At 39.1% G+C, this 13,451-nt stretch overlaps 1 protein-coding gene across 1 annotated transcript in view; it reads right to left on the bottom strand.

The window, feature by feature from the left end:
• Positions 1-13,451, bottom strand: part of CCDC158 (coiled-coil domain containing 158) — a 46,056-nt gene that overhangs the window by 32,218 nt on the left and 387 nt on the right. The window contains exons 2-5 of the mRNA XM_088133252.1: positions 8,454-8,569; positions 6,425-6,660; positions 3,804-3,913; positions 2,106-2,433 (exon numbers count right to left, since the gene is read on the bottom strand). Of these exons, the coding sequence (XP_087989378.1) occupies positions 2,106-2,433; positions 3,804-3,913; positions 6,425-6,660; positions 8,454-8,569 (790 nt within the window). The remainder of the gene's footprint in view (positions 1-2,105; positions 2,434-3,803; positions 3,914-6,424; positions 6,661-8,453; positions 8,570-13,451) is intronic.

Here is a 13,451-nt window from a genome sequence, read left to right as displayed (position 1 = left end):
ACTCCATAGATGTCTACTCCTGATCTCATAGGCTTCAACAATTGTCCTGCATCATAGAACTCATGATATTGTAAAATTCCCCAACATTGAAACAGACCATTTGTTCACCTAGCTGGCTATCTATTTTCTGTGGAAATGTCTGAGTTCTGGACTTTTCCAGCTTTGCTACAAAAAGGGCTTCAAAGAGAGATATCAGTGACCGAACCTGGATATTTTTTTGTTTTTCCTTGCATCCAACCAGGAGGCAGCCTCTGGTTATCTTGGTTGATCTCAAACAGCCAGGCAGAATGGGACCTGGTTAGTGTTTGGATGGGAAACTCCCAGGGCTATAGGCCAGACAAGGAAGTTGGAAAAACTTCCCTGAGGAAAACAGTGGCAAACTATTTATTGTGGCCAAGAAAATGACAGGGATATATCCATGAAGTCACCAAGGGTTGAGCTCAACCTGAAGAAGACCTACATTTATTTTTTTCATGTAATATCTCCCACTGTGCTACGGTCTCCCCCTAAACACTTATCTAACTCAAGTTCCCATCATCCTCTACAGTTCTGTCTTGGAAGACTGGTTGCTCTTTGGACTGAGATCTACAACCAGTGGTCATTGGGGCTGTACTGCATTTCATGTATTTGCTATGACTTCTGAAGCTCCTAGTGATGGAATTTCTCATGGCTTTTCGGATTCCCAGAAGCTACAAAATATTCAGAGTGGAATCTAAGGCTTACTAGGCAAAACAACTAAATCTGTCAGCAGGCATGAAAAGGAACATTCTAAGGCGATATACGGAATATCAACAGGAAAAAAGGAGATTTGTTTGACATTCCTGTTTACATCAGAGATGCCTTAATTATATCATCATTTTCTGTAAGATGCTAGGAGGACCAACAGGCATGTTATATTACATATAAAATTTGGCCTTGCATATGTAATTGGTGATTTATAGCTAACAACAGCTTTTAACTATATTTAATTGGAAATAGGTTCCATTTCCCAAAATGGAAAGTAGAATGAAACCAGTTAAGAATTATATGGATTACACCCTTGCCATTTGTGTGATTGCTTTTAAAAATTAAAGTATAGGCAGATGATCTCTAATCTGAAGCACGGCTCTAATGTGGCAAATAGGAAGCATTGGGGGCAAGGTATTAAAGCAATTACACACAGATTGGAAGCTTTAATACCTTGCCCCCAATGTGGTCCTGACTGCATTTTGGTCCATAAGGGTTCCTTCAAAGTTGAACCTCAGGCAGAAGTGCCCAATTGGCTCCTTGTCAGGGACATCTGCAAGGAGGGTAAAAAAAGTCAAGATGTGACTGCATGATCTAAGCCATTGATCACAGCTTCAATTCCCTAACTGTAGCCACCATCTTGACTTTTTTGACCTTCCTGTGGATGCCTCTGCTATTGATTGATTGATTTTATATGATTACTTATCAATAATTGGGCCCAATATCTGAGCAAAACAGAATGTATTAGGGACATGATCCAACTGGCAAAGTAAGGATAAGAAGACATTTAAATTACATCACGGGCAAATAGAAGAAGGACCTGAATCCTTCCCTCATCTAATTTTTCTTCCTGAAATTGCATCCTTGTCAGGGAAAAAAAGGAAGAAAGCAGGCAAGACTAGATTTTAGCTTCTATTGCCCACTTTTCAGAACTCTGCATCATATAGCATCTTAGTTCTAGCTTTATAGAAATGAAATATGACCCAGGTTTGACACAGATTCCTCACTTTTACAACTGAGATAGCCCTGTTAGATTTGGGATGGTCTAGTTAGAAATGTAGTAATGTATTTGCACTTAAGCCTTGGTGATTTAGAAGGGTCCAATCTGTGTGTAATTGCTTTGTCCAGGATACAGTCAGTGCAATGGCTACCAGCTCTGAAAAAAGTGGTGCTATGGTTAAATTCAAAAGTACTCCATCTTATGAAAAGGGAGACAAAATTTGGTGTAAAACTAATAGCAGCGTGGTGGCCAGGATGATGTTCTCACCATTTGGTTACAATCAGCCTGACTTGGCTATGCCACTGCCCCTAATGTAGACACATACACACACTTCCAGATTTGGGGTGAAGATAAGTAACTTGAAGAGCAAATCACGTACTGGAGCAAACCTTGTTTTCAAACGCAATATGTCTGTTTCCAACTCCTGGAGAACCTTGGCAAAAGCAGAGGGCAGGTTGCTGACGCGTAGATTGGGCACACTTTCATATTCATACATCTTCCTGTTCGAACTGTCTCCATGACGCAGGAGAAGATTTCGGAGTTCCTCAAACACATCTTCATGGGCCTGTACCAACTTCTTTAGATGTTCAACCTGGCTACTGGACTCCTTCAGCATTTCATCCTGAAGTAGGCTCGCTGTCTGCAGTTCATCAACTGTAGCCCTCAGCCTACTACTGAGATCTTCTTGCGTTTGAGATTCCTTTCGTCTGTTTATCAGGAAAGGAAGTATCCAATACAAGTTCAAGAGCTACAAGCAATTCCATAATTTACTTCTGATCTCAAATTAGGGCAGTTTTGTTTTTATTTTTATGCTAACCATGCACTTCCTACTAGTTAAAGAGCCAGCATACGGGGGAAATTACTATATATGTAGCTCACCCATCTGCCCTATAACAAGTGATTCTCAGAGCCTTTCCAAACTGTAATTTTGTATAACTGTAACTGTAATTTTTAATGTGGCTGGAGGCAAAATATATTAATTGGATGGGTACCAGTTGAATTTAATCAAATTGATTTACATTGGGCTAAACTTCAATTAAATCGGTTTCAATTTTTGTTGTGGCTCCACCTATTTTTTGAGAATAAAAAGCAGCACATCTCTAAGCTAGACAACAGAATTACAAGCATCATGCTGACCACACTTCAAAATAAAACAACAGTTTTTTTGCAATTTCCCTAAACACCTGGAAACAACTCTCAAAGCACACTTTCCTAGGCAGGGAGGTCCAAAGCTTTCTCATCAGCTTTATAACAACATCCTGAGCAGAAGGAATCACGATGATAATCTCTGTTAGATTAGCAATAACGTTACCTATAGTAAGTATGAAGACCAAGAAATTTACATCAGAGACAATTAGGACAGATAAATGATTTCAAGGAGAAGGATTAATATTGGAAGTAGAGAAGAAGCCCTGTTATGAAATGCCATTATTGCGACCACCACCATGGCTATCCTGTTGTGTTAACTGGATCAAATCCTTCCTTCCTTGCTGCCTTCATTAACTAATGGTCAAAAGGCTTTTCGTGGTTTTTGATTGCTGGAAGATGCTATTATATACTACACACATGCCATCTGCTGAATGGGGAGTAGGAAAAAACAGCGTGCCAGTCAGAAGAAAGGTGGAAAAACAGACAGAAGCTTGACTCTTTGCAGCTAGTAAGAGAATTAAAGCTTTGCAATGGCGCGGAGAGGCCTCAAAGAGATCACCATTTGGTTTGGGGTCAACTAACACTAAATGCAAGAAGGCAAACCATGTGGACGAATAGGAATTATTTGTCGATTTGTACACAGAAAAAGATTATACACAAAATGCTTCTGGTACACCCTTCTCACAAGCAAACTGACCCAGCAGCAACTGCCTTTGGGACATCACACTACACAAGGAAATGGAGGAGCCATGCCATGGTATCTTTCCCTGTCTGAGAAGGTGAGCTAGAAAGAGATACCCACCTGGCTTCAAAATAGTTTCTCAACTCCCACTGAAACCATTCTGGAGCTAACCCGGAAAGAGTAATCAAAGGAAAGGTTTACAAGGGAACAGTGACTCTCTTTGGCTCATGCTGTGAGAGGGCTCACCTTAATTCATTAATGGAATCTCTCTCTCTCATCACATCCTGAAGACTTGTCTGCAGCTCAATAATTGATTGCCTTAATGTGAATTTCTGTTGCTCATTTTGTTCTGTACTCTACAGGAGATAAAAGAAGATAATTAAATAATGTTGGAAGAATGGGGCAAAGGAGGAGACATCAGTATGGGAGAGATTTTCTGGAACACGGCAATTGAAAGAAAAAATTTCTTATGGAACTAATTCACTTTTAGCTTTCCTGTTAGATGAATATGCAGACGAGTAGCCTTGGCAGGTAATGGAAGACAAGCCAAGGAAGGAGCTTTTACCTGTCTGTCTTTTAGCAGGACTCACGCACCTTTGCCTCAGCAGGAAGCAGAAAGCGAACCTTGCTGATTCCAAAGCTAAGCAGGGTCAGAGCTGTTGATAAGAGAAAGTAAAAAAACACCCAGGAAGAAGACAATGGCCAACCATTTTCATACAGTAACTAGGAGGAAGTTAAGCTTGATTCAAAGGCTTTTTTAATAATATATGTTGCACAAACACACAAATATTCACATGCAGATAAAATGGGCCTCAGTGAATTAGAGAGATCTCTTTTTCTTTACATAAAGTTCAAATTTGATGTCAGTGTTATTTTGTTCTCTCCCATTTCTTTCATCCCTACAGAATTACTATGGCATTCAAGAGCCAGGAATCTAGAGAAAGAGACTGGAGCCGGGTCCTGAAAACTTCAGACGGATGTTGTTCTTAGTTATTAGTTGCCTTCTGCTACAGATATACAGTATATGCTGAAGCCCTTTAAGAGCCCTAGTCTTAAAGTTGCTCTTCTTCGTTATTCTGTGTGATGCTTTATCACCTGGCACAGATGTTGTTCCCATGCATTGGGGGTCAAGAACATGGATGGCTTGATAACCCCCATTGCAGATTTTTATACTGAAAATCCCTTAAAGCTTCTAGCTCTGGTTCAGACAGGAAATAAAGCTGCCTGTTGAGATATGAGACCCATGGACCAGGCCAATGGTACAACCAGGTGATGGGGAAGCAGTTGGTTTTTTCCTCTTTTGCCAAACACACATTATCACTTTTATGATAGTTAGCTTTCCAACCTTCTGAGGTTGCTAGATCAATATTAGCTTTCATAAGGTGGTGACAAAGAAAGACTTAAAATGAAGTTAAAAGTCTGTAGCTAGCAGAAACACAAGCTCCAAGATGGACTTAACAAAAGAGATGATGGATCTCACTTGGACATGCAGATGCTGGAGTAACAGTGATCTGAGATCTAGAAGGCAGTTCAACTGAAAAACACACAGGTATCAGCAGACCCAGTAGGGAATCAAGTGAGGATGTGGACTGATGTTCTTGTTTCCATGTCAACAATAGGAAATGGCTATCAACCCAGGTGTGATAAGTTACTAATACAAATCCCTGGAGTTTTAGGTTAATGACAATATAAAGCTTTACACCTGTGAAACTGCTGTCATTTTCTGCCTTTTGTAAATTTCAAGAACATTCTTTGGAAATTGATAAAATTGTCACTAAAAGGAGATTCAGGAGGAGACCTGTCTTCTTCACTGAACTTGCAGAATTCATGAGTGACTCTCAAGATCAGAAAAGGTTAGAAATAAATCAGACAGAAACACTGAGGATTAGATTTACTTTGTATTTTGCCTGGTTTGAGTTTTATTACAAATTATTCTTAGAGTTGTTCAGTAATGCAACATACAGTACGTGGTAAATTCAAGTCTGATCTCAAGAAACGGGATCCAAGATTTGAACCTTAAAACAGAAGCACTGTACTACATTGGTTCTATATTAAGTGACTACATGATGCTAAAAAAATTTAAACATTCATTGTATATGAAGGATGATAAGAGCATTGATGCTTTGAAGGACTTGGGAAACTCAAAATAGAGAAATAAGTGCTGTGAAAAATAGTTCTACAGAACTTACTGAACAGGAAAAGTTCTTTGCAATAAGGAACACGTAATATTCTCTCTGTGCAGTGTAGAATAATACAGAATTTAGTGCTGGGCCCAGAATCAGTATCCTCTGAATCTTATCATAGTTCAACAAAAATGTTTCTAGCATCTACAGTTGAACAAGATATATGAACATTTGTGGCAATTTTCTAGAAAAGTCAGTGCAGTCAAAAGAAATGAATGAGAAGTAAGGTCAGTATAATTTCCAGGAAGTTTCTAATGAAAAAACTGGGCAACTCCCTCTACCTCAAATACAGAATTCAATAGAGATTAGTTGTCGTCTTTAAGTTTTCCTGTGCTTCTAGCATTTTTTTTTAACCACAGAAAAATCTATTCAGGAGGAAAGATACTTTTTGTTTTAATTGGCAGATCTCAAAGTTATCCATCTTTGAACCACGGCCTCTCTCCATAATAACAGAAGGAAAACAAAGAAGGTAAATGAAACATATGTATGGCCTAATCTACATGCTGCAGAGTTCAGTTTTTCTTAGTACATAATGTTAAGCTGCAGTTTCTTTTCTTTTTTAATGTTTTCTCCCTTTTTACAACATACAAAACTCCCAATCAGGACAGTGATATCTGTGTCTCCAGTGACCTGACAATATACAGGTAATTGGGGCAAATGTCTTGGGACAAATGTGACACTTACTTCACTTAGCTTCTTCTGCAGGTCTTTGACTTGCTGTGCATATCCTTCCAAGATGTTTTCAATGTGCTCTTTTCCTGGAAAAGTACTCGATTTTCTCTCAGTCTCCAATTCATATTTTGAAGACAGGATCTTGGGAGGACTACTGTTTGAACTTGGAATAATGCACGAGGTGGTGTCCAGGACAATACTGCGCTTGGTAGAGCTTGATAAATTTGGGCTGGTTTTAGACTGAATCCCTAAAACAGACATATGGACCAGAATTTGACAGTAACTGAAGAAAACACAAAGTAATATAACTGTGGGGAATACTAATTGATCACTTACTTCTGTAATCAGCACTTGCAACCATGGAACCTGAGAAGATAAGGGATAACTGCTCATAACAGCCTCCCTACACATACAAACACACACAGACACACACATATCATGTCATGATTTTTGCTTTCTGCCGTGATGAGGAATTACCATTTCTCAACCAGCGTGGCTCTCAGAACCATAACCCATAGTAAATAATAAAATGGAGCAGCAGAAAGTGCACTGTTCAGCAATGTCATTCCATTAAAGTAATTACAGGTAGCCCTCGTTTAGCAACCACAACTGGGACCGGCAACTCAGTCACTAAGTGACCCAGATGCTAAGTGGAAAATCACATGACCACAACTGTGTTTTCCTTTTCCCCACTCCCCCACCTTTTGGAATGCTCACCCTGGTGCTGGGATAATTAGTAAGAAGGGAATTAAAGTTTGTATTGGAGAGGAAGAGATTACAAGAGAGTAAGCAAGCACACAATGGGGAATACACTGGGCTGTTTGCGTAGCGTGCTCATTGCTTCCAGCCCTGAACATGTTTGGGACTGCCACATTGCTTTTGATGTGTATTCCCCATTGTGTGCCTGCTTGTTCTCTTGCAATCCCTTCCTCTCCAATCTCTCTGCTCTGCAAGGAGGAAAAAAAAGAAAAACAATAGGTCAGGAACAGGATAACGTGTATTGACGGTAATGGCAATCACATGACCACAGGATGCTGCGATGCTCATAAATGTTGGTTGTGAAGTTATTTTTTCAGCACTGTCATAACTTCAAACAGTTGCTGAATGAGGCAGTCAGTAAACAAGGACTATCTGTATTTGTATCGCCAAATAAGCAAGACATTATGCATAGAACTTAACTTCTCAGAAAAGATACTGTGATCAAGTTATTCTAGTGATCTCTTTGCAAAAGGTTTCACTGCTTCTACTGTAAAATATGGACCATTCTTTACCATCTTTTTTTTCTTTATTGATAAAAACAGTCCTGCAAGGTACATCAATGTTAACTTTCTTTTATAGGTTGAAATTGGCCTGAAAGACAGAGATTTGATATTGTGGAACACAAAGAGTTTGCCTAGGTTTTACACAGTATTTCTTAGGTAATATTGTGGTGGTAAAAGGTACCCCCCCCCACACCATATATATAAAAGCGGCATTCACTTCCAAGTCTATGAGATGCCGTACAAATGAACTACTGAAAATGTCCTTGTAAGAAAACATTTACAGCAAGCTGAAATGACCCTGACTGGAGACAGGGAGAAGAATCAGTCAGGAACCTGTGGCTCAGTAAACCAAATTGTTTCTATTCACTGACCATATCTCAGAGATGGTATGGCTAGTATGCGGACCTAGTAGGAAGGGATACATATTAAGGTCACATGGATGGATTTATTTAAAACATTCCAACATCCTGCTGTGATTTCCACTGTGTCTGCTTTTTTTCTTTGTCTTGTCTTTGCAATGTAGTAGGCCAAAGGTATGTAAGCTCTGGTTCCACTTTTGCTTAGGGCTGTTCAGCAAAGTGCAAAACTTTCCTGGGAGACCAGGATATACTGTATGTGTGCAAATAAAATCATGTTGTATCTTCAAAGTGATTTGATTGAAGACCTAGGTGAGCCAGGTCTTGGCCACAGCAATCTCAAAATATTTTGTATCCAATATTTTGTGTCCATCTGCAGAAAAAGGGCCAAGTGTAATCTGCATATGTGCAGATTGAACATACCTACGACACTAGAAGGAGAGGACCTTCCTTCTCGACGTCCAGTGGATTCTGAAGACAACTTGGTTGCTTCTTCTTGGAGTTTCAAGGTTTCTTGTGTTTGCTTTTGCAGTGCTTCCCTGTACAATTAAGTTGTGGAATCAACACGTGGTAGATCATAAATAGGATCTGTACTAGAGTCTAGCACTATGCACACTTCAGAACTGATTTAGAAGAACTACCTCAGACTCATGTGGGCACAGCACCTCTTTGCTATTTATTAAAGCAACCGTGTCTTTTTTTTTCAAACTTCTGCATAAGATTAGGAAAAAGAAGTTTTGTCTGTTTTGTGTTAAAGACATGGCTGCTTTAATAATTCAACTTATTAAAGCAACTACATCTTTTTTCAAACACATGGAAGTCCGAGAATAAATGTGGCTACTTTAATGAGTAGCAGAGAGGTGCTATGTTCATGTAAATTCCAAAGTATCTATTCTGAATAAGTTTCAAAGTGTGTACAACCCTACTATATTGTCAACATATTTCCTAAACATACAATGAAAGTGAAAAGCATCAATACATTTCATATTTAAAAGACATCCAGAGATTTCTTATTGTTAAAAGAAATGCTAACTCTTATTCAGAGAAAATATTTTATTATTATACTGCTTAATAAATGTACCACTTATAATGGTAAAAATGTTGAGCAAAATATTAACTGCAGATTATTATTGAATTGTCTATAATAGCATAAAAGCAGGTACTACCTTAGCTCTTTAATATTCTTACTCATTTTTGTAAAACCTGCAAAAAAACCACAATTATTTTATTGCTACATAATAAATCAAGTTCACAAATTTTGTGACAAACCATATCAATGAAAGGACATTACAATACTGGTGGTTTATATTTCATGAAAGAATTCATACTTGTTAAATGTTAATTATTTATTAATAACATTTATATGGCTGCACAACTCAAAGAGAGTGTCTGAGCAGCGTACAAGAAAAGAACATCCACAACAAATACAACGTAAGGAAAACAACACAATGTTTAAAACCAACTAAAATGGTAAAATGGCAACCAGACTAAGATATACTGCAGCTAATCCAATTGGGACTCCACCCAAAGGCCTGGGGAAACAGCCAGATCTTAACTACATTTCTAAAGGTCTACAGGGTGAGGCCAACTGTATATTGTGGGGAAATTGTTCCAAAAAACAGGAACCACCACAAAGAAAGCATGCCTTCAAGGTCCCGTAATGTGACAGCGAGGGGACCTGGAGTATGCCCTCTTGTTAGACGTGTGGGATAGGGAGTCCTGCAAATTGACTCGTCCTAGCCATGTTAGGCTTTATAGGTGATAATTTACCTTGAATTGCTGCCAGAAGCCTAATAAGAGCCAGTGCAGTTTGTAGAGCAGAGGTATAACATGGGAGTAATGAATAATCCCATAACTACCTCCCCTTCTACATTCTGGATCAACCGAAGCTTCTGGATGGCCTTCAAGGGCAGCACATTGCAATAATCCAATTGGGAGGTGGCTAAGGCATGAGTGACCATGAGCAGGGCCTCCTGGTCCAGGAACAGGAGCAGCTGGTGCACAAGACAAAGTTTTGCAAAGGTTCATCATGATTCTCATTTTAAAAACCCATACGCTTTTTTTTATTTTTAAGAAAGATATTAAAACCAACAAATAGACCAGGAAGTATGAGATGCAAGTATGCAATGGCAGCATTTGAGCGATGATGCCATCACACACACCTCACTGGGGCCTCATCACAGGTTGCTGCGGATTCCGCTGGCAAGCCAGATGGCGTACAAAGGTCTATCCTCTAATGATAAGGAAATAGCCAAGGGCTTCCCACATCTATCCCCCAGGATCTGAGATCTGACACAGAAACTTCACTCTACTTAATTATAAGTTGGGTTTTGTCTGTGCTTGGGTGCAAATGGAAGTATACACAGGCTAAAAAAGAGGTCTGCTCACAGAAAACTAGAAGAAAAGCAAAACTAGAGGCTAGAGAATGGCTTTGTTCAAGAAAGCTGATTTTTTTTAAAGACATAGACAGATGTTCAAGCATCCCAATATAATTTAAAATGGTACATCACAGACACAGACCCCAAGGCTTCATGGGCCCTAGAATTTAACACAGGTTCCCATATTTTGGTGGATCATCTGCACAGTTCCAAATGGCCCCAGAGCTTGTATTTTTCCATGTATTAGTAAAGCAGGATAGATAGGATTTGGGTTTGCCCTTCTTTTCCAAAATATAATATACAATGCAAATAAACACACACACACACGCACACACAGATGCAGATAAAACACAATGCAGATAAACACACACACACACACAGAGCCAACTGCAAATATTCAAAGCATTGCAACCATATTGCCTCAGTAGAACTATGACTAACAGATGAAGAAGAGGCAAATGACTAAAGAAGAATGTATTACCAAAGGCCACCTCATCAGCTCTTGACTGAAGTAAGGGCACAATCATACTTCCTCATTTGTATTCACTGCAGTGCAACACCAATTATTCTATGGAGCTGGTGACAAGTACAGTATAATATAGGGTGCACAAATCAAATCATTTGGAGGATAAGAACCCAAAACATCTTCAGAGCTATCATCTGTGTAATCATATTATGCAGTACTTTTCAGTCTTCCAAGAAGGCACATTAGCATGGGAGTTTCGGATATAGCTAGGCCCTGGCTACTTCAATCAAGAACAACAACTCATAATTATGCAAGGTAGATATATAGAGATAATTCTCTTATCCTCACTTTTGCTTTTGATGGGCTTGGCCAGGCTTTAGATACTCCCATAAAATTACTAGGAAGAACCAAAAATAATGAGTCCTGGGAGCTACAAATAGAAAAAGTGGGCTTTGTAGTGCATTAGACAGAGATGTTGTTAAAGAGATTGTCTTAGCATAATTCACTTCTCTTATGTTCAGTGGAGTTTAAATGTTCTGGAGGACATTTGATTAAAAATAAGGCCCTCTTTGGAAAACTGGTGTCGAACAATCTGCAGTCTTCACTATGAAGGTAATAAAAAATTGACTTCACAAACTCCAGAAAAATACATGCAAGTAACATTCTCAAGGATGGTACTGTATGCCTTTCACACCAGATTCCATAAAAGGCAAATAAGGTTCTTATGGGCCACCAAATCATACATTATAGTCAATGGGGAGGGGGGGAGGCAGAAACGGTTACATTGTATAATTAACGTTTCTATATCATTACATAGTTTTTGCCAGTACCTGCATAACTGAATGTCAAAAGGTCCTGCAAGGTGCCTTAAACCAAGAACAGATCTGATCTTGATCTAAGGTTACCTCTTAAATAAAGCCATATAGTTCAACCTTACACTTATAAGATGGATCTGAATCTTCCAAGTGTATAAATATACAATCTAGTGCTGAAATGGATATCAACCCTTGGAGGCAGCCTAGAAGATCTTATAGCTGAGATGAATCCCAGGGACTTCTTCAAAGAGAGGACTGGAAGTTTACAAGAGTTCCTTATACTTTTAGGCATCTCTGTGTCACAGCAAAACAATCATTAACCATTAAACTTTCAAGGAACTTAATCATTAATACGGCAGCGTGAAATATTGGAAGATGCCGTGTTGGCGTTCTTTTCCTAGATTACGTTCACTTATATGAGTATTCACATACTCACATTGCTGCCTAAAGTTACTTCAGTGATTGAGGTGTCATACATTGATAAATAAATTCATACCCTACATATAAAGCCAGAGGATAAGAAACGAGAAAGTGACATAAACTGCCTAGTTTTTTGTATTTGTAAGCTGCCCAGAGTCTATGGGAGTGGCGGCTATAATAAATTTAAATCAATAAATAATGTAATAATAATAGTTGAAAATGGTAATTGTAAAATAGGAGGCGAACGCTGAAAGAGGGCCCTGATTGGTTATGGAGGAGAAAGGGGATCACGGGAGTTGATATTTAAGGGAGATAGCAGAAATGGCTGAGTTTGTGACAAATTGGTTAGCTGCTATCTGGATAACTGAGTAGCTTTATGAACAGATTAGTCTATCCATTTGAAGGCAATTTCTAATTTCAGAAAGTCAATTATCAAGTCATCATCTATTAATAATGAATTATACCCATTCTCAGGCACCTGCTAGATCACTATCATCTTTGTGTTGGGTCCTAGAGGGAAGGCTTGAACTTGGCAATGATTCCAGTCTCCCCTTTGTATCTCTGAGTTTTAATCTTATAGAACACTTACCTCCGGTTTACTCAATCTTCTGGCTTCACACAACACACTGAATAGGCTAACCAGACGAGCTGGGTTCCAATCTGGATTACCCCAAAATGATGTTGACTTGTTTGTGACTCAAAGTATTATACGGTCCCAGCTTCCAAGACACTCAGTTATTCACAATAGGACCCCTAGGGCTCAGCAAAGGGAATCGAGAGGGAAAGAAACTTATTCTGATGTTAAACAATGGGGTCAAGATAATGCGTTTTTCATCAATCTTTAGAAGGTCTTGGTATTCTAAAAACAAGAAGATGGAGCAATATGTTCTAGATTCAGGGATCAACCGAAGGATTGAATTAAATCTTATTTTTTTCTTTTTGCCCTAGATTTTTTTTCTCCTTTATGTTCTCTTTGTATTAATCATTGTAATGAATATCGATTTTTTTTTAACCATACCCTCACTGATATATTAATTTTACTTGGCTTGTTATGCTTCGCTAATTAAAATGTGTTTGTTTATTGAAAAATAGGGACCTAATACAAAATCCCAACTTACAAGGGCGATAGGTCGGGCTCCCTGGTCTCCCCCTTTCAAATCACACCTGGGAGCCCTTCGGGGCTTCCCCTGCTCAGATGGCTGGGCACCCAGAAAGCCTCACCCATCTGCTGGAGCCAGTCTGCCAGGCCTGGATGGCACCGTCAGGTCCAGCCCCTTTAAAGGGATCAGCGTGGCTCTGGATCCTGCAAGGGGGGCTTGGACTACCCATGAGGTCCAGGTGA

This window comes from Python bivittatus, unplaced genomic scaffold (assembly GCF_059951505.1).
Source record: "Python bivittatus isolate LINGU-HERP-01145 unplaced genomic scaffold, Pbiv_v1 ctg000070_np1212, whole genome shotgun sequence".
Classification (NCBI taxonomy): Eukaryota; Metazoa; Chordata; class Lepidosauria; order Squamata; family Pythonidae; genus Python; species Python bivittatus.
This window is presented reverse-complemented; position numbering and strand designations above follow the sequence as displayed.